Source organism: Rattus norvegicus, chromosome 5 (assembly GCF_021556685.1).
Source record: "Rattus norvegicus strain SHRSP/BbbUtx chromosome 5, alternate assembly SHRSP_T2T, whole genome shotgun sequence".
Taxonomy (NCBI): domain Eukaryota; kingdom Metazoa; phylum Chordata; class Mammalia; order Rodentia; family Muridae; genus Rattus; species Rattus norvegicus.
Genome location: NC_141538.1, coordinates 93,429,049 through 93,450,660, shown reverse-complemented (window position 1 = coordinate 93,450,660; position 21,612 = coordinate 93,429,049). Strand labels below are relative to the sequence as shown.

At 35.9% G+C, this 21,612-nt stretch overlaps 1 protein-coding gene across 2 annotated transcripts; it reads left to right on the top strand.

Moving 5' to 3' along the window:
- The first annotated feature begins 366 nt into the window (after positions 1-366).
- On the top strand, positions 367-13,821 carry 2310002L09Rikl (RIKEN cDNA 2310002L09 like). Of its 2 annotated transcripts, NM_001439203.1 has the most exon segments (3): positions 367-652; positions 10,225-10,680; positions 13,592-13,821. In NM_001439203.1, coding segments are annotated over 3 exon segments (603 nt in total). In that variant the 5' UTR covers positions 367-525; the 3' UTR covers positions 13,612-13,821.
- Positions 13,822-21,612: the final 7,791 nt, after the last annotated feature.

Genomic DNA, 21,612 nt, shown 5'->3' with positions numbered 1-21,612 from the left:
CTATTTTCATATAAAAGACCTCATTAAAAATAATTGCTATTTACTGCTTAAATATTTTCTGATTTAAAAAGATTGTGGTTTGCATTACTTCTAATTGGGCAAATCTGCTCTAGGACATAATAGAGACCCATTAAACATGTCTGAAAAGAAATAAAAGTCAGCAGTTTGCTCCATTGTAGAATTCAGAAATTTTCGTTTTGTACTGGGCCTTTAACGTTTGTCAGAGATCACTGATCTCGGAAAAACTAAGTGAGGACTACGTGTAAAATTTTATTGTTCATCAGAGGAAGGGTAAGACTTTATAAATAGTATTCCCTCCCTCCCCCTTGCCCAATGTCTATCCATCATGAGTTATTTTTGTTGGCTACATTAAGAACCTGACATTTGATTCATTCACAGTGTGCCCTGCCTTGGTCCTTTGAAACAGAATGGACAGTGAGCAGAAGGTCAAAGCTGTTGTTGCTGGTTGCATATGTACAGGGCCACTACTGACAAGAGACCCTTAGGAAGATCACATCATTAAATATGGCAAAATGCTTGGTCAAGATCAGGACTCAACGAAGCCTCCAATTGCAGATGATAAACCACTGCACCAGTAATGTGTTTGTCCGTCTGCTGAAACATGGCTCCAAGGTCATACCTCGAAATGCTGGTACGTGCTTTTCCCCGGTCTGTCACTCTATGCCTAGTTAAGTGTGATTGCTTCCAGCTACATGCTTACCATGGATGACCCAGAGAGAAGCTGAAGATGATGTGGCATACAGTTTCTTTTATAAGGAGTGAAGAAAGAGGGAGAAAGTGGGAGGAGAGAAGTAGAGAAGGGTACTCAGGAGTGTAAACAAGTACGTGAGAAGGGAAATGGGAAGCTGAGTTCTATTGTGCAACAAAATAATAAAGACACCTTTTTATTCAACAGATCCAAGAGGAAGGCTGTTGTGTATTCTTCCAGATTGTTTAGTAGTGAGAGATTAGGCTGAGTAAGCATAATCACAATATTTCTCTGCCTTTCATTATGTGAGTTTCTGATGTCAGGTCTGTTTTTGAGAATGAGGCAGAGCTCCGTTTTTTTTTAAATCTTCCAAGCAGAATTTTATTAAAATATCAGTCCCTTTACTGGTCTCTGAGGGCTCACACACAGAGAAAAATATGTATATGAGTGAAATTAAAATTTAATAAAAATATCCAGCAAAATAACTTCAGTCAGGCTGATGCTATGCCCATTTCTCTTCCTAACAATTATCATCTTTTATGGTATTTTTTGGTCTGAGAAATTGAAATATAAATTGAAATAGAAATTTAAAGTCAGAGCCACAGCCATGATGTTGTTGTAGCATATGCACCTCTGAAGTCAGATCATCAACCACAATGCTGCTGAAATTATTTATGTTTTTATTGTTGTGTGTGTGTGTGTTTTGTCAACTGGTTACAAAAAAAACTTATTCTGGAAAATAGCTGTAATTAGTCATAGCTGAGTAATATTTATAAAATTAACTTCTTAGTTGATATTCATTGTATATTATTATGATATGAGTAATATGTGATGTGTCCTTGTTTTAAACTCTATTTATTGTTTTGTTTTGTTTTGTTTGAGAAAGGCTTGTATGCCTAGGCTAGCGTATGACTTACTGTGTCATACAAAGGTGTCTTCTGTGTTGTATCATTTATATATACAAGAATTATATTTATCTTATTTTTAAAAGATAAAATGTATAGAATATTTTCTTGTGCATTAATGCTCTCCATAACAAGTTTAGGAATGTTGGAAATGCCATATAAAGTATTTTTATTATTAGAATTATTCTTGCTACACTAAAGAAATTTGTATATTAGTACATATTAATATGAATCTTTCCAAAACAGAACAAATAATATAGAGAATATTTATTTTAATGTAGAGAAACAATAATTTGTAGAATCACAATATTATTGTAAATCAGTGTTTCTTGATTTTTGGTCAAAATGGATAGTGAAGAAAATAATTTAGGAATAGATATTTCTTCATGATTCCTAAAAGTATTTTTGTTAAGGTACATAATACAATTTTTATGGAAATGATCCAAATCTCTTTAAAAGACACAAACAAAATAAGTATGAAAATGTTTGCTCTCCACATGGATACTAAATCTATTAGGATCACATTATTAGCATTTGGGAGGCAAAATGCCTTGGGGTGTAGGTCAGTAGTAAACTCATTTCTTATATGCTAGGCTCTAGTTTTCATAACCTCGGGATAAAAAATGTTCCCACTTTTTGTTTTACCTAAAACCAAAAAGAGTACAATCATTTCCTATAGGTTCTTCAACAAGAGTAACAGATTTTTCTAGATGACACTAAATGATTGCCTCACACCTGCAGTTTATAATAGGGTTCATTCTCAGTGTACTTGGCATGCTATGAATCTGTACAAGTATGCATCAATATTGCATCATAAAAGTTTTACTGCCCTAAAATCCTCTTTGTTACCCTTATAATTACTGTTTTCTCCCAACCATGGCAATCACTTTTCCATTGTCACCATTCTGTACTAATACCATGAATGACCATCAAGGACACCAGTAGATGAGGAGTGGAGCTGGTCTGAACCTATTAGACACACACCTGTGCTGTGTGGCAGACCCAGAGAAGTAGAGCTGCTCAGGTCTTTTGGAGATTAGAAGATCATAAGTTACAGACATCTGACACTGAGCTTTTCACTGTTGAACTTTTTGTTGTTGCTGCTTTGATTTTATTATAACTATTCCCTGGTTCTTTTGGAATGAAAGTACTTAACTTCTCTCTTCCTCATTAGCCCAAAAGCTCACAGTTATGAGACTTTGGAGACTTGGAAAGATTTTAGATATTTATTGAGAAACTGAACTTCTAAAGAGAGCCTTGATTTTTAGTGATTTAACTTAAAGTATTTAAAAGAGTTTTTAAAGACTATGGTATTTTTAAATTGAAATATTTAATACTATAATTATGATATTAACATGTCATTTTAGGAGGAAAAAGGAAAGTTTAAGATTTAATAGTGATGTGTTGTGTCTCATTTTGACAAGAAGTCAATTGTGTTAGTTTTATACAAACTTGACATAGCTAGGATCTTTTAGAAGAAGAGCTGCCCAATTTAGAATACATATTCTTAAGACTGATCTCTAGGGGTTGGAAAGATGGCTTGCTGGTTAAGAGGACTGCATCTTCTTCCAAAAGACCCTGGTTCAGCTCTTGGCACCACTTGTTACCATCTATAACTTCAGTTCTGGGGGGTTCAAGACACTCTTTAGATCTCTGTAAACCCCAGGCATGCATGTGTTATACAGACATACATATTCAGGCAAAATACCTATAAACATAATTTTTAATAGATTGACTTATACGCAACTCTGATGGGTATTTTCTTTTTTAATGATTGATGAGGGAGGGTGCAGTCCACTGGAGGTGGGGCTCTCCATCTCTGAGCTGGTGATTCTAAATTATATAAGTACATTGGCTGGGCAAACAATGAGGAATAAGCCGTTAAGTAGCAATAATTCCTGGCTTCTTTAGTTCCTGCCTTGAGCTCCTGTTCTGACTTCTCACAGTGATTGAGTGTGACCTGAGAGTTATAAGATAAAAGAAAGTTTTTCCTTTCCAAGTCACTTTTCATCATAGTGTTTTGTCACAGCAATAGAAGCCCTAACTAGTATAGAGTTTCTACTTTCCCAGAATGTTCTAAGAAGCAAAGTCCTTCCCCATAAGCCCTGTTTTCATGATGTCCTCCAATTCTATATTTCTATTAGGGCTAACTATATACCTCTTTTGAAAAGAAATACAGCCCGAGACTGGAAATAGACCTTTCAAATATTTTAATATTCTAATAGTAATAGCATTTAGTCCTTGCCATAGGAAAGGAACGTTATATACACTAACGTATGTTTTTCTGCTTATGATCTGAAATACCTACTAATTTATGCATAGGAAGTGAGAACATATCAATTGACTGAACTGGCTCATTAGAGTTAGCAAAAGATCAGAGTCCAGCAAAGTTATGTCAGAATTTGTGTGCTTAAAATCAAGGTTAATGTCTAAGTGGGTAGTAAAGGGTACAGAGTTCTCCACACTTCTTTAACCTAGGAGTTTCATTCTCCAGAAAGCTGGGAACATTATTCAGGATATTAGTAACTGGTAGTGCCAGGCTGAAAAACCTTAATCAGCATAATGGAACCAAACATATAGTTGAGACTTTCAGTAAGAAGGTATAGATAGAAGAGGAAAGAAATAAGGTCACTACTGAAATTGAGTAGACTGAGGGCTAAGGTAGCTTAAGTAAGTGAGTGAAATGCAAGGAACTTTGGGCTCATAGAGGCTGAGTGATGGGGACAGACAAACACACAAATACACACATAGACACACAAATTGGCTTGTGTAATATGATAATCATTGGAGACTTTGGTGAAAGCCATTTCACTAGGCCATGTGCAGAAAGAGGTGGTTGAGAAATGAAGGCAAAAAGACTGCAGGTGATCTAAACATTGGTCATAACAGAGCAGAAAGCAGAGATTGAGTAGTCTGAGTACTGAGGTAGTTGGAGTCAGTGTTGAAATGTAAAAGACTGTGGACTCACAGAGACCAAGTGGTGAGGACAAAGGATGGACACAAACAAAGAAACACACATACACAGAAACACACACACACACAGAAACACACACACACACACACACACACACACACACACACACACTAGCTTTAGGCATGTGGGAATCATTGCACACTTTGATGACAGCCATTTCAGGAGGCAACGTGCAGAGAGAAATGATTGAGAAATGTAGTGGAAAGGATTACATGAGTTCTTCTCATGAGTTCTAGACAATGGTCACAAAATGATGTTGTTATAGGTATTAGAAGAATTATTGAGAACATAGGTGAAGCCATGAAGTTGGTAGAAGGTAAACACAAGAAGAGAGATCATTCTACAAGATGAAGCTTCCTTGAACAGGAAACAAAAGGAATGATGAGGTATTGATAGACCACTGCCTTCCTAAGAAACAGTGGTGCAAAAACCAGGAAGATTTTAGGATTGTTTTGTGTGTTGAACCCTGAGTTTCCATTTTTTATGCTGTTTGGAAATGACAAGGATAATTTTTCATGGGTTTAATTTAGAATAAGCATGTTGTAGATAGAGGATGTTCAGAGGCACGTCTGGTATGAGATATTCTGAAATGTCCAATTGGAAGTGATTATTTTCATTGAGAGAACCAATGATATTCAAGAGAATTTTAAAATTAATCCCATGTATCATGAATTTCCTTTGAAAGATTAAACTATATGCTGCTTGTTATGGGTAGAAAACATTTATATGACTGATACCACATGCATGGTACAGTAAAATTTTAAAGTTTACTTTATTTCAGACTTAAGCTGTAAAATGAGCAGCAAATTACTTATTGCTTTGTTTCCTATGTTGTCTATGACACCAAAATAGGTGATATGGCATCAGACAAAGTAGTTGTGAAATTGGCTGTGAGGAAAGAACACTTTAATTGTGATGTAAAACAACAGGCACATAAAAGAGATCTTTCATGCTCCAGGCAAATGATGAGAGGTCCCTCTATGCATAATGAAGCTATGGTTTTAGTGAACAAAATTACCCCAGTAATGGCAAAGAATGGAAAACACATTGGGACTTTGGATTCAGAGAGGTTAGGGAATCAAATCCCTAATTAACCCCTTCTTTGGAAAAGGAAAGGGAATACTTCTGTTTTCAGGATCACTGCCCTGGACTACTTGACTAAATTGAAATATTAGAAATCTAGATAATTTTTAACTTGTATGAGTAGTAGGCTATATACCTAACAAAACCACAAAATTATCTTTGGTGGACTGTATTGATCATTGATAAAAATTGGATTTCAAAGCTATTTACTAAAGCTATTTTGATATCCAGGTATCAAAACTCCTTGTTACTCATGCAGTTCACATTAAATTCAGTCAGTCTATGGGGAGAGGTTATAAGCAACCAAGATTAACCAGGTTAAGGATGCAGCAAAGAGTACATTGTGTAGAATCCACGACAGAGTTATAAAGAATTATCATTTCCTCTGCATAAGACAAATTATAAAGGACTATTCTTAGTGGCCTGATCTACCATATGTTCAAAAAGAGTAGGTGCAGTTTGTGTGTTGGAAGCAGCCCTCAAGTGGGCAAAGGCTGAGGCAAGGTTATAGGATACTACTGCTAGAATCTACATTAGAAAAGGACATCTGCTTTGAGTTGAGTAGTTCAAATGAAGAGAATAAGATGTTGTCCTAGACATGGAATTCTAAATACATTCTGAAGGCAGATATACAAAAGCCATCCATAGCCACAGTGTGTCAATGAGGAGATTAAAGGTCTTTGAGCAGCTGGAGTCTCAAAACATTGTCATGAAACACACTGCTGCCTACAATCTCAAGTTATCCCTTAGCTTGGCTACAGTAGAGGGATACAGGAAGTGGAATTATATGCAAAGTAGACTACCTAAGGAGGATATGAAAATGGTCTTAGGAACAACAACAATAAAAGAGCATGTACCATCTTTGTGACCACACAAATGAAAACAAAGCAAGAAGGAATGATCTTTGCAGAGCAGTGACTCATTCACATAAAATGCAGCATTTCATGATTTTCTAAGAAAAGAGTTCAGGAAATCTCCTTTTGAGAGAAGGCCTCTCATTAAAAGACACTAAATATTCCTAAAAGCCATAACATTTTGATCTGTGTCTATATACTCCTTTCAGTTTTCATTGAAAAAATTTATGACTATATCCTTTTTTTCTCCACTGAGATGCAGTTTACTTAATAAAGTAGGAAGTATTTTAAAGAACAAATTCACTGACATTTAGGACATACCCAGTGACAGGTACCTAATACTGTTATCTAGTGCCACAACATTTTTATTACCTATAAGGAAATCTTTACACTCTTAAGCAGTTGCTGTTACAGTTACCATTCATTTCTTTTCTCCTATAGTTCTTGCTGTCTCCCCCACCTTAATGTTTTCTGTTTCTATGGCTGTTCATGTCTTTGCTATTTCATTGAAAACATATATTAGGTGATCTTTTGTACCTGGCTTCTTTCACTTAGTGTATAATTCTAATGATCTTCTGTGCTATACTGTTGACCAGTACTTTGCTCCTTTCTATGTCGAATAATATTTTTTGAATAGATAAAGCACATTTTCTTCATACAGGCATCAACTGAAAATGATTTAGGGGACTTTGCTTTTTTAAAAAATTGAATTGCATTTCTATGATCATTTGTCTGTAAGAATTTTTAGAGTATTTATTTCAATTTTTTGTTTGTTTGGAGAATGTACTTATGAGTGGAATTAATGGGTCAGATGATTAATAATTCTAGATTTAACTCTGAGCAACCTCCAGAATTTTTACTAGTGACTGATCATATTACATTCCTTCTTGTTATTTACAAAGTTCTAATTTCCTCATATTATCACCAACAAGTATTTCTTTTTAAGAAATGTTATCATCCTAATAAAGTTAATGTTCTATAATATTGTAGTTTTGATATGTAATTCACTGATGATTTATGATGTTGAACATGATTCCTGATGCCTAGTGGTCATTAGCATATGGGTTATTTTATTTTTTGAGATTATAATCATAACATTTCCCCTTTCCATTTCCTCCCTTTAAATCCTCTACCTACCCCTTGATCTTTTTCAAATTTATGATGACTTCTTGGTGGTGCATGTATGTTGCTTTTCAGTCTGTATAATATTATAGGTAGTTTTCAAGGATTATTTCTAAATATATTTTTCTTTAATACTGAGAGGTCCCCTTAGATCAGAACTAACCAAAAATATCTATTGGTGTTTGAAAGATAAAAACAAAAAGAAAAGATGTTCAACTCTACACTTCTTGATGACAAAGAAATTGTGAAATATTTTCTGATTCTCATTTGCCCCCACCCTTTTTGGGCAATTTAGTGTTGGTCTACTCTAGAGAAAAGATGTTTGATATTTTGTTTAGTTTTCATTAAGAGCCCAACACTCAATTAAGAGAGTCAACCTCTAAGCTTAAAAGGAAGTAGATGCATTCCCTGTGAGTGGAGAAAGACATTTATCTCTTCCGATTAAAAAAATTAAATTAATGAAGCATTTTGCTTCCTTTAGGATGATGTCATTATGCAAGTGAAGGCAGGTACAAGATAGAACAAGGCCTGTCATTGGGCGAGAAGGAAGGATGGGCAGGAGAAAAGTTTTAAAGAGGAGGAGGAGAAAATTAGAGCAAGGAAAGAGGGAGAAGCAGCTGAGAGAACATGGGGGCAGACATTAAGATTCCTCTCTGCACATTTACAGGTTGTTACGAATATTCTTAATGGATAGATGTATGGGTTTTGTATGTCTAGGTGTGAAATTATATGTAATCAGTTGGATTAGAGGTTATTGTGTTTTATGTTCTTTCATGTGGCGATTTAATTGAATTTACGAAAGTGTGCGGTGGCTGGAGACACTAGGCTGCCACAAAATTGGGATATGTATATCTGGCATGGTGGTAACCTGCTTTGGGAACTAGATGGGTAGAGAGATTATTGCCAGGCTCAGAGGGTAGCCATTGGCAATGTGCTATGGGATGGAAAAGCGGGTGAGATGCTTTATTGACTGAGATGAAGATATCTAACAGATATCTTGGGGCACTATGGTGCCAGATCTAGTGCGGGATAAAAGACAGCATTTTTTATAATTTTACAGCTACAGCTTCCTGCACATACATCTACAGGTAATGGACTGAAATACATTGGAAGTAAACTTTATATGCTTATATGTAAACTAAAAGTAGATTCAGAAAAACATTTTACAACCAGACTGAGAACAACTTATTTTCCATGGTAATAAAACAGAACTTTCAACATGAAAATGTTTAAATTTAAATGTAAGCTATAAAAAAATGACATTGTGCATACAGTATGGTTACAACTAAGATTAAATATGTTTTCCTAAAAATGCATTGGTATGCAAGTATTTCATATTTCAGAGGGTTTCCCCAGATTTGGGAATATATTTTAGAGATTACTGATCAACTATATCTAAATTGGAAACTTAAGATCTCTGAAATTCAAAACTATCTATGGACTGAATCTCTGAACATTTATATGCTCAAAAGTTTTGGATGTCAAAGTCTTGCAGATTTTAGGCTGTGTATCATAAGTCAACTTGTATTCAATTTCCATATTGTATGACACTCATCACAGATAAAGACCCATGAAAGATTAATGTAAGGATACCAACAGAGTCCAACTTGGTTAACCAATGAGCTTAGTGGTGTTATTTACAAGACTATGGGTAAGGGTTTCCTTATAAGATAGCTAGCTGTATCATTCAAAGCCTAGTTTAATATTAGTAAATGCTGACAAAATCTGGAAACACAGGAGCTCACTGCCTTGTAGGCAGCTTGACATGTTAGAGAATATCTCTCAGAGTTACTTCAGGTGGTCAGAGTTTTTTCAAAACAGCTCAACTCATACTTCTCTTCCAGTAAAGTTAGTTGGCCTAAGCCTTTTCTAAGCAACTCAACTTGTTTAGGTGCTTTTTCAACAGTCTTTACCGTCTTATAAGTTTGGGGAAGGAAAGGTTTTACATTCCTGCTTAGTTTTAGGCACTTTCTGAAGGTTTTGAGTTATTTACTTACTGATTCTTACTGTGCATCCCTTTACACCATCATAGGCTTTAATAAGTTTCTCTCCAAGGTGTAATATTTTTAACTTGGAGAAAATTATGATAAAACAACCAGAAATTATAAAATTGTGTCTAGGATGAAGCCTATAAAATATGCCTCAGAAGTATAATGTAATGATTCTTAGACAGTAGACTCTAGAGTTAAATGAATACTAGGGTATTCTTTTAAAATACTCTATTATGCTATAGGGTTGAATACTATAAAATTTCACTCATAATTATAGTGTATGGCTGAATTCTGTCCCACTATTTTTAAAGACCTGACCATAGTTGGAGACCTGCAGATCATCATCACAAACCTAAAGGTACTTGCAACCTTTGATCACTGTTGTTTATTTTAGGGTTATCTTCAGGTGAGCACTTATAATTAATTCTATTACAGCTTATAAGGTCTGATACTAATATGATTTTGTTTAAAGTCTTCTACAGAAAAATTTCACATATTCCTTGGATTTCTTTTGTTTGTATATCCAGATTTTTGTCAAAGAAAAAAATCTGAAGCTTAAAATTTATAAAATAACATTTCTTTCCAGGTGCCCCATTGTCTGAAGTGGATGCTTCTGGGTGCATGGTTGCAAGATCACCAGTGAAGAGATCTCGGAGTGCAGATTCTCCAAGTAAAGAGGAAGACAAAGTAAAAGAAGACCCCTTGACCATTTCTGAACTAGCATACAATCCCAGCGCCAGCCTGCTCTCTCCCCAAGTGGATGATGATGAAGTAGACATACTATTTGACTGTCCATCTAGGTTTGTGCTAGAAAGAGAAGACACGGATTTATTTGAGGAATTAGAAGCAGATGAAAATACCTTTTTGATGACTGAAGAGGAGAAGGTGAAGGAAGCTCGCCAAGCTTTGTCATGGAGCTATTCCATCCTGACCGGCCGTATCTGGCTCAATCCTCTGGTCAAGCGTTTTTCTAGGTTCCTTGTGGTGGGCCTGGGACTGCTTCTGTTTGTATTTCCCCTACTTCTCCTCCTTTTGGAGTCAGGTATTGATATCTCCATCTTATTCAAAAGAATGAATTTGAGTAGTTTTCCTTTGAATACAACTGTCCCCTAAAGGAGGACTTTTTTTTTCTACATGTTGGGCTTCCCTGATAAGAGAAAGGGTTGTATACAATATTAAAATTATCTTTTTCAGCAGATGCCATGTTCTAAGGGGTCCTGGGTCATAAAGCTGAATGCCAAACTCTTAAGTTGACTTTCTATGCTTTGATATACTTAATACCAGTTTAAAACAAATAAGATTGTTAGTTATATATTAGAAAAGCATCCTTTAAGTAATCAAAGGCATGTTATCTTTATTTCAGTGTAGACATGCTCTTTATCTTACCTCAAAGTGACTTATTTTTCCTGCTTCTTTATCAATGTAATCACTATGAAAGGGAATGTTAATAATTAGAATTTTAGTCAGAGTTCAAGGGAATACTTTTCAGTATAATTCTTAGTAAAAAAAAAAGCATTCTCTAAGAAATATTTATACAACTAAATTTATGCTGGGTTTTTCTTTCAGTTTTTAAAGAGTATTTTTATATTAAAAGAATTTTGATAAACTTTTCTTTTTGCAAAATGTCCCACTAAATTTTGTAAGTGTACATATTTTAAAACTAGTATACAGAAATGTATCAGAAATTATTTTTACATTATGGCACCAGTTTTTATAAAGTATATGTTTGGCTGAAAAACCCAACACTTTATAACTATCTGCAAATGATATAGAAAACCTAGTGGAAAGAAGTTGTAGTAAATTGTCCAAACAGATGCTGGAACTGATGGTATAGATGGAGAATATTGAGTTGGCATGTGAGGTACATCATTCATCATTTACGCATGATTAACTAGTACTTTTATTTTTGTTATGTGCACATATTTAGCCTGGGTAAGCAGAAGGTTTTGATAGTAAAGTGAAATTGGAAGAAGAAATACAACAAAGATAGATTAGTTAATTACATCTTGTTCACTAATTGGAATGAAAGATAATGGGTTGGACAAATGGAAGGTACCAAAGAAGAACTCTGGTGACCCCTGTGGGCAATTTGCCTCTTGTATGGAAGTGATTGTGATGCCGGACTTTCAACAATGTAAAGAGCTGCTCTCCCACCCCTCAACTCTACAGGAGCACATTTCAGTGATTCTAAATGGCAGTATACAAATTTTAAAGTAAAATATTTTTGATCCTTGTTAACATTCATTGTGATTCTGTGAAAAAAATAAACTGTGTGTGTGTATGTGCATGTGTGTGTGTGTGTTGGTGAATATGCATTTATATGTGTATGTGTGTATGTATCCATGAGTGTATATATTTGCATATATGTCAGTGTTTGTATGTATATCTGTGTGTATACATTTGAGTGTATATGTTCAGATAGATGTCAGTGCTTATGTGTATATATGTCTGTACATATGTGTATCTGTTTGTGTGGTTTGTGAGTATGTGTCTGTGTATTTCTATGCATGTCTGCATGTCCATTTATGTGCACATATATCTCTGCATACATGTATATATGTATGCATGCAGGACTATACATATGTACCTATAGGTGTGTCTGTATAAGTCTCCATGTATATGTGTATGTATATATGGGTATGTGTGTCTCTGTTGTATTTATGCTGTGTCTGATTAAGTGTATATACCTTTGAAAAGTGTGTGCACGTGTGTGCTTCTGTGTGTATGTGTGTGTATGACTATATGTGGATGTTTGTGGGTGCCAGGACAAGACAGAAAAACAGGTAGAAGGGGAAAGCGAAACAAAAGCTATCTTCTTGATTTTCATGATGTTTTGATGATGTTTTGATTTCATTTCTTTTCTGGGTTTTCTTAAGATCTTATTTTATTGTATTCATAATTTGCTCTGCTATTGAGAAGAGTGAAAGGATCATCATATGTCATGCAAATTCAGCTTAGGCAAAGAAGATGATGGGAGAAATCTTCCAGTACATTGTTTTGTGTCACTAATTCGTGAATGAAAGGACCTTGTGTTTTTGGTTAAGAGTATTTACCAACATTGTTAGAGCAAATGGAGGAAAATGTACTGAATTTAAAAAATATAGGATTTCCACCTAAATAAAAATATTTGATTGCCTTTAGTTATAAAAGTATATAATAATTACATACCTCTAATAAAGTCCCAACACTATCAGTAACTGATTTCCAAAGTGGGCAATTCAATCTATCTAGTTCAGTCAGCTCAAGAGCTTTTGAGTCATTCCCAACGAAAAATGTGAGCATTAACAATAATATGAGCATTCAAAACTTATTCCAACCCAGGCATGGTGGCACACACCTTTAATTTCAGCATTTGTGAGGCAGAGGCAAAAGTTAGATCCAGAGATTGAGGCAAGCCTAGTCTACAAAGCACGTTACCGGAAAGCCAGGGCTATAGAGAGAAACCCTGCACCCTCTCCACCTCTCTCTCACACACAAAGAAAAGAAAGAAAATATATTCTGATATTAAAGGGTAAATGGAATAGTCACATTAATGGTATCAAGAGACTTAGAAAAGCAGTGAATAAACAGAGAAGTAGACAAGTGATTTCAAAGTGCCAGGAATCACCACTACAACAAACAAATAAAAACAAAAACACTGGACACTGAAAAGTAGAACAGGATCCTCCTATGTCAGTAAGACCTGTCAGACAATTAACTCTGTTATCTTGTCCATGAAACTTCTCTTTTTATCTTTGAGTCAAATAGAGGAAGGCTCCTCTGCATCATTGACAGTAAAGAACAAATACTCAGAGATCCTTTCACCTCTGGAGTACTTCCTGGGGTTGTTGTAGCTCATGGGACTTGAATGTCTTTGGGTGAAATTGTCTCTACTTTGGAAAGATACTGAAGGTCTCTGCTTACTTATATTCCTGCTTCTTTTCTCTTTCCCTGTCTTGGACCGGCTTTTGAAGTTCCAGTCTCTATGCCATAATCAGAGTCAGCAGGACCTGCATATGTTGGACCCTTCCAAAATTTGTTTTCCACATTCCAGTTTCAGTTCCTGACTGGGAAGAGAAGTTCATGAGTGAGCCGAGGGGAGCTCAGCTGTCATCACTTCAGAGAGGACAAAATAAGCATCATTTGGGCCTCATGCTTCAGCTATATTCACCCATCCTTCAGTAAAGCTGATGTGAACCCTCTTCTGGCAGTGTGTCTTTTATATACTTGGATTGAAATGTTGACCTTATGGCGGGTAATACTTAGGTTTTTAAACTTCCAATTGTACAACAAGGAAGTGATAAGGAAGCTTGTATTTGCTGAGGCTTGAATATCAAAGTTTGTCATACACGAGAGTCGTCACAGCCTCCACCAATGAGAGAAGGAACTAGGAATCAGTTTATAATAGAAGGTTGGATGGAACCAAACAGCCCAATTTTTCACCTTAAATTACTCTCAATATCTCTTTGGAAAGATCACAAAAGCCATTTTTTATGCTTATAAAAATATTCATGATAGAATTAAAAGATATCTTCTGTGGTTAGTATATATCAAAACATGTCTTTTAAATTTCAGCACTTTCCCTAGCTAAAATGACTCACCTTGATTCTTTTATTAAAGAATTATGATTCTAACCACTGACTTCCTAAGAAATTAAATTTTCAGAGTAAAGAAAAAATCAGGAAATATTGTTTGCCAGCTATATTCTTCAGAAACAGTTAAATATTCAATGTTTTGGGCTACTCTAAGTTTATTGACATAAACCAGCTCCAACTTGCCTTGTCAACCTGAGTTTCCTGATATTGGTGACCTTCTGGTTTTTCAAATAGCAAATCAGATAAGACTAATGCCCACTGTCTAGCCATGTAAATAAATGCATTTTTCTTTAGGCATAGAATTACCACACAATATTTCTGTCTTGCTTATGGCTCTATCATTGTGAAAAAAACAGGACAAAAACAACCTAGAGAGAGAAGGATTCATTTGTCCTTTAGTGATCATCACAGAGAGCCAAGACAAGAAATCACAGCAGGAGCTTAGAGACAGGAACTGATGCAGAGGTCATGGAGGAGTGCTGCTTATTGACTTGTTCCCCATGACTTACTCAACCTGTTTTATTATATAACCCAGCACCACCTGCCAGAAAGAATACCATCTATGCTCTCTCATGTAATCATTAATCAAGAAAATGTCTGAGAGATTTGCCAATGGACCTATTTCCCTTAATTAAAACTTCATCTTTTCAGGTGCCTCTATCTTATGTCAAGTTGACAAAAAGAAAAATCTAACTAGGAAAACTGACCCTTTACTAACTTGGTGCACCAATACATTAATAAAGCATAGTCTTTTCTTTCTGGTTTATCCTTAATATTTCATATTAGTGTCAATATAGCAATATAATATTACATTCCAACTTGTAAAAACCCCATAACCTTTAAAAATCCAAGCTCTTTGAACGCTCAGTCTCTTTAAAATATTCAGTCTGTTTAAAACTTGACACACTCTCAAATATCTAAGGTCTCATAATGATACATTCTTGAAAAACTCAAAGCAAACTAATTCAATTCCTACCTGTTTGAAAGGCCAAGATCAGTAACAGAAACTTACAGCTCATGCTGGCAAGGCTGTGAAATAAGGGGAAATTTCCTCCATTGCTGATGGAAGTACAGACGTACAAACACTTTGGAAAGCACAATGGCAGTTCCTTAGAAAATTAGGAATCAATCTCCCTCAATACTTAGCTATACTATTTTTGGCCATATAACCAAAGGATGCTCCATCCTACCACAAGGACATTTGCTCAACTATGTTCATTGAAACTTTATTCATAGTAGCCAGAAACTAACTGGAAACAAATTAGCTGTCCCTCAAGTGAGAATAGGATAAAGAAAACATAATACCTTTATACAGCAGAGTATTTCTCACGTGTTAAAAAAAATTGTATCATGGAATTTGCAGGCAAATGAACACAATTAGAAAAAATTATGCTCAGTGAAGTAACCCAGACTCAGAAGAAGAAATATGATGATATGTATTCACTTACAGGTGGATACTAGCTGTTAACTAAATGATAATCATGCTACAAAGCACAAGCCCAGAGAGGTTAGGTAAAGAGAAGGACTCTAGGGAGTGAGGGTGAGTAATATAGATCTCCCAAGAAATGGGGAATACAGTAGATTTTATGGGTGGACTGGAGGTGAATATGGATAGGAGTAGGAGGTATCAGGTGAAAGATGGGAAAAATGTAGGACGAGAGTGCTGGAATTGGTGAGCCTCAGGGTGCAGTATGGAAATCTAGTGTAGCAGAAACCTCCGGGACTCTATGATGAACACTCTAATGAGAAATCCTAGTAACGGAGGATATAGAATTCGAACTGGACATTTTTTCCAGCCAGGCAGGGCTTTCAGTGATGGGACTGAGTTGCGTTCATTTGAATTGTTGCTGAGAGGGTTCCCGTAGAGATCCCTAAACAACCCAAGTTGATGTTAGGACAGAGGGTCAGGCTACTGACAAAGAAACCAGGACAACAACTCAGCCACACAACGTTTGACCTACAATATCTCTTTCTTGCAAGCTATGGTGAGACAATAGTGGCACACAACTTCTGGGAGTGATCAATGAATGTTAACTTGAGATTCACACCTTGAGAAGGGATTCCATGCCCCAAATTCCCTGTATGACCAGAATATGGAAACTGGAAAACCTATAGACCTAGGGCAGAATCAAACATGACTGGTCAAAACAAATCAAAAACAAAACACCAACCAAACAAAAGAGAAACGGGAGAAAAACAAAAAAAGAAAAGAAAAAAGAAATGAATTCTAATGATATTCTGCTATAGTTATAGATCAGTACCTTGTCCAGACCTCATCAGAAAGGCTTCCTCAGGCAGCAGATACAAGCAGCTGTAGGGAGTAAGAGTCAACTATTATGCAGAGAATCTAAATTTGTGGTCTCCAATGGGTTCCTCCCCTTAGAGCTTAGGGAGCCTCATGAAGACAGGGAGGGGAGATTGAAGGAGTCAGAGGAGATGGAGGATGCCAGGAGAACATGACTGCTTGAATCAGTTATGCAGGGATCATATCTGTTCATGGAGACTGAAAATACAAGCATAAGGCCTGTAAAGATTTGCACTAGATCCTCTGTGTATATGCTGTAACTGTTAGTTTGGTGTTTTGTGGGACTCCTACCACAAGAAGCAAGTGTGTCTTTGACTCTTTTATCTGCTCTTGGAACTCTTTTCCTTCTGTTGGGTTGTGTTGTCCAGCCTTGATATGTGGGCTTTTTTCTTGTCTTATTGTATCTTATTTTGTTGTGGTTGGTTGTTGTCGTTTGGAGGCTTACTCTTTTCTAAAGAGAAATGGAAGGAGAGTGACTCTTCTCATTTACAAATGGTTTTATCAACTGAAGATGTCTTCTGGGTTAGGAATAGGGGCTTGTGTGCATTTTCCTTCTTGTATTTGGCCTGTCATAGGCCTGTGCAGGCTCTGTACATACAATCATAATCTCTGTGAGTTCACTCTTGCATCAATCCTATTGTGTCTAGAAGACCTTATTTCCTTATGGTCCTTCATCTCCTCAGGCACTTATCCTCTCTACTTCTTTCACAGAGTTCACTAAGCCAAAAATAGAGTGGCATTAAACTTAGGACCAAGCATTTCAAGGTTTCTCACTCTATACATTGTCTGGCTGTGAGTCTCTGTATTTATATCTGTCTTTTACAGAAGGAAGCATCTCTGATGATGGCAAAGCAAGACACTGACATATAAATATAGCAGACAGTGAACTGGAATCCAGTTTGTTGCTACATAATTTTATCAGAACAGTAATATTTATCTTTTGCTCAGGTTGCTGGCCTAACTGGTCTCAGGATCTTTACCACCCAAGCAGTGTAGGAGATGGATTTCGTCTTACAGTGGACCCTAAATCCAACCAGATTTTTCTTGGTCACACCAAAGCTTCATTCCTCTAGTCCATTAGCACATTTTACATGCAGCTCACCATTGTAGATCAACAGGTTTGTATCAGGATTGCTGTTTACCTTTCTTGTTTGATAGCATGCAGAGTGCCTACCAGTATGGTGAACACTCACGAGTAGGGGTGAAGGTTCTAGTTTGACACCAGCTTGACTTCTTCATATTTTGTGACTTGTGTAGGTGTTGTCTTAAGCAACAGGGTCTCACATTCAGAAGATCAATAGATAGGTTTGGCAATAGCCTGGGTTAACCGAGAGTTCCAATGATGAACCTTTGATCAACAATTCAGTTAAATGAAACCCATTTTTAGAATTAAGGCTATCATGTGGGGATAAGAGTTGTCTAACTGGGCCTGTCTTTAGCATTTTGTTATTGCATGATTTTATATATATATATATATATATATATATATACATACATACATACATATAATCATCATCATATAAATATAAATCATATATATATGATTTCTATATGATCCTGAAAACAGCTTTTAGTTAGTTGTACTTCTTGAATTCCATACTTCACAACCTTCTTTTCTCTCCTTTTCCATGTAATTCTCCTATTACAGTCCTGCCCATGTATCTATAATTATCTACTCTATTTTTCTTTTCTAGGATGATTAAATTCTCCCCACAAATACCTTAACCTATACTTAGCCTCAGTGTGATGTGATTATTCTAAGGTTATATCCATATATGTTGTAATAGTTAAACTGTATATGATTTTTAGCTTAAACCAAAAGAAACAAGATGTAATGGAATTCTAATCAAGCAACATGGCTGCTCTGGCTGGAGTATACACATTTAATCATTTGGCTGGAATACACACATGCTCAAACAGTGACATCTAATTAAAGTGCTGAAAAAGAATAAAAAAATTTGGCAGAATAAGTCAGAGATAGAATATGCCCAACTTTCCCAAGAACAGATAAGAAAGAGAGGCTACTTAAGAGCATTGCAGAGTAAGGAGGGGAGAGCAGTTCAGTGAGTGCAGTTCAGTTGAGTTCAGGCAATGAAGTGGAGTTCAGCTGAGTGCAGTACAGTGAAGCTCAGTAGAATCAGTTGAGTTCAGTTGAGTAAATGTAGTTCCACTTATTTCTGTTCAGTTCAGCTTGTGGAGTCAGTACAGTGCAGTTTAGTTCAAGAAAGTCAGAGGGACTTTTTTTGTTTGTTTTGTTTTCAAGCAAAGCAATTCAGTGAGAAGCTGAGAGAAGCCAGTTTGAACCAGTCCAGTTAGACAGGAGTTTTGAGATAAACTTTTTTATCTCAAACTTTTGAGATAAAGCTTTGAGTAAGTTGAACCAGCAAGTCATAGTTCAGAAATAACTACAAAGGGTGAGCTTATTTATCAGTGAGCCTCTAGGATGACAATTACACATGGGGAATAAAAGTTACTTTTACACATATATAAATAAATATATACCATATTTAGTGTTTTATTTAGGGGCGGTTCTAGGTTACCTCACTCAGGATAATTTTTTTACTTCATCCATTTATCTGTGAATTCAATGATTTCGTTTTGTCAATGGCTGAGTAATAGTCCATTGTTTAAATGTACCTAAAACACTTTCTCCATTCACCTATTGATAGACATTTTGGCTGTTTCCAATTTCTGTCTATTATTAATAAGGTAGCAATAAATATATTAGTGCAAGTGTCTGTGTAGTGGGGTGTGGAGTTTATTGAGAATATGCCCAAGACTCATATAACTGGATCTTGAGGTAGGTCTATTCCCTGCTTCCTGAGAAACTGCCTATCTAATTTTCATAGTGACTGTAAACATTTTCCCTCCCACCAGCAATGTTCTCCTTATGCCATATCTTGGTATTTTGATTGGTATACACTTCATATTCATCAAAGGGAAAATCCTCCCAGAGAAAGTCTCAATTCTGAACATATATGCCTCAAGTGCAAGGGCACCCACATTCATAAAAAAACTTTACTAATGCTCAAAACACACATTGAACCCCACACAATAATATTGGGAGACTTCAACACCCCACTCTCACCAATAATGAGGTCATTGAAACAGTAACTAAATAGAGACACAGTGAAAATAATAGAGGGTATGAACCAAATGAATTTAACAGATATATACAAAGCTGTTTTATTGGGTCCATTTGCTTGGAGTATTTTTTCCCATTCATTTCCCCTTAGATAATGTCTATCCTTTATATAAAGTGTGTTTCTTTGATTCATAGAAGAATAGATATTGGTTTTGGACTCAATCTCTTCTTATCTTATTGTTTGATTTCAAGACAGAGTTTCTTTGTGTAGCCCTGACTGTCTTGGAACTCATTCCATAAACCAGGCTGGCCCCAAACTCACAGAGATCCACCTGCCTCTGCCTCACGAGTAATGGCATTAAAGATGTGCCACTATCATCACCCACCTATACCTAATCTCTTAATCTGTATCTCTTTATTGGCAAACTGAGTCCAGTGATCTTGAGAATTAATATGGAGCAATGTTTGGAGATTTGCATATTTGTATTGCTTTTTACACGGGTTTGTTTTTCCCCTCTGAAAAATGGTCTGAAATGCAGCCAATAACGAACAGAACAATAATTTCTACAAAAGAATTCAGCAGCCCTACTACTGGGGTAGTACTGGCCTTGAGAAATGCAATACAGCTGAGGCATGAGACAAAGACTTCAAAATAGCTAAAAGAATAGTAGAGTAAAATGAAAGAAATGTTCAAGACAAGAATATGGAAATAGATTCAATAAAGAAATCTCATGCTGATATAAACTGGAAATGAACTTAAGAACTCTAATAGGAATCTCAATGGTAACTGTCACTAACAGAATATAAGAAATTGAAGACAGAATCTCAGTCATTAAGAACTAGAAGAAGGGTTGGGGATTTAGCTCAGTGGTAGAGCGCTTGTCCAGCAAGCACAAGGCCCTGGGTTTGGTCTCCAGCTCTAAAAAAAAAGAAAAAAAAACTAGAAGAAACTGGATGAAAGGCATAGAAAATATTTTTTGAATCGGAATTTGTTGAAATTTGTTGAATGCTGGTCTGAAGTTATTTCTTATTTTCCCCCTCCTTGTGTGTGTTTAACCTCTTTAAGTTAAAGTCTTTCTTCTAGTGTCTATTGTAGAGATGGATTTGTAGATAAATATTGCCTAAATTTGGTTTCTGGTGGACTTTTGCTAGATATAGTAGCCTTGGCTGCCACCTGTAGTTTCTTAGAGTCTACAAAAAAATCTTTCAAGGTCCTTGTGTTTAACAGTCCCATTGAAAAATCAGATGCTATTCTATGCGGTCTGCCTTTATGTGTTGCTTAGTCTGTTTCTCTTTTAGCTTTTAATATTTCCTTCTTTTATGTATTTATTATTCTGACTTTTATGTATTTTATATTCTGTGGAGAATTTATTTTAAGGCTCAGTCTTTGGGATATTATATATGCTTCCTGTGTCTTAATACATACCTCCTTCTTTAGCTTAAGGGAATTTCAACAAATTCTGATTCACAAAAATATTTTCTATGCCTTTCACCTGGGTTTCTTCTAGTTTTTAATGACAGATTCTGTCTTCCATTTCTTATATTCTGTTGTGACAGTTACTTCTGAGATTCCTATTAGAGTTCTTAGGTTCATTTCCAGTTTATATCAGCATGAGATTTCTTTACTGAATCTATTTTCACATTCTTGTCTTGAACATTTTTTTCATTCTACTCCACTAATTTTTTTCAGATATTTTGAAGTCTTTGTCTCATGCTTCAGCTGTATTGCATTTCTCAAGGTCAGTACTACCCCAGTAGTAGGGCTACTGAACTCTTTTGGAGAAATTATTGTTCCATATGTTATTGGTTGCATTTTTATGCTTGAAATTAACAAATCTTATTTGGGATGTGTTGTCTCCGTCTCCATCCTGCCGAAAGGAGCGATATCACGATGTTCTTCTCAAAGCAGTTTATTCAGGAACCTTACAGCATGCAAGCAGAAATCTTACTTTTCTTTTCTCTCCCTCCCTCCCAGCCCCCAGCACACTCCCTTATATCCTCCCTCAACTC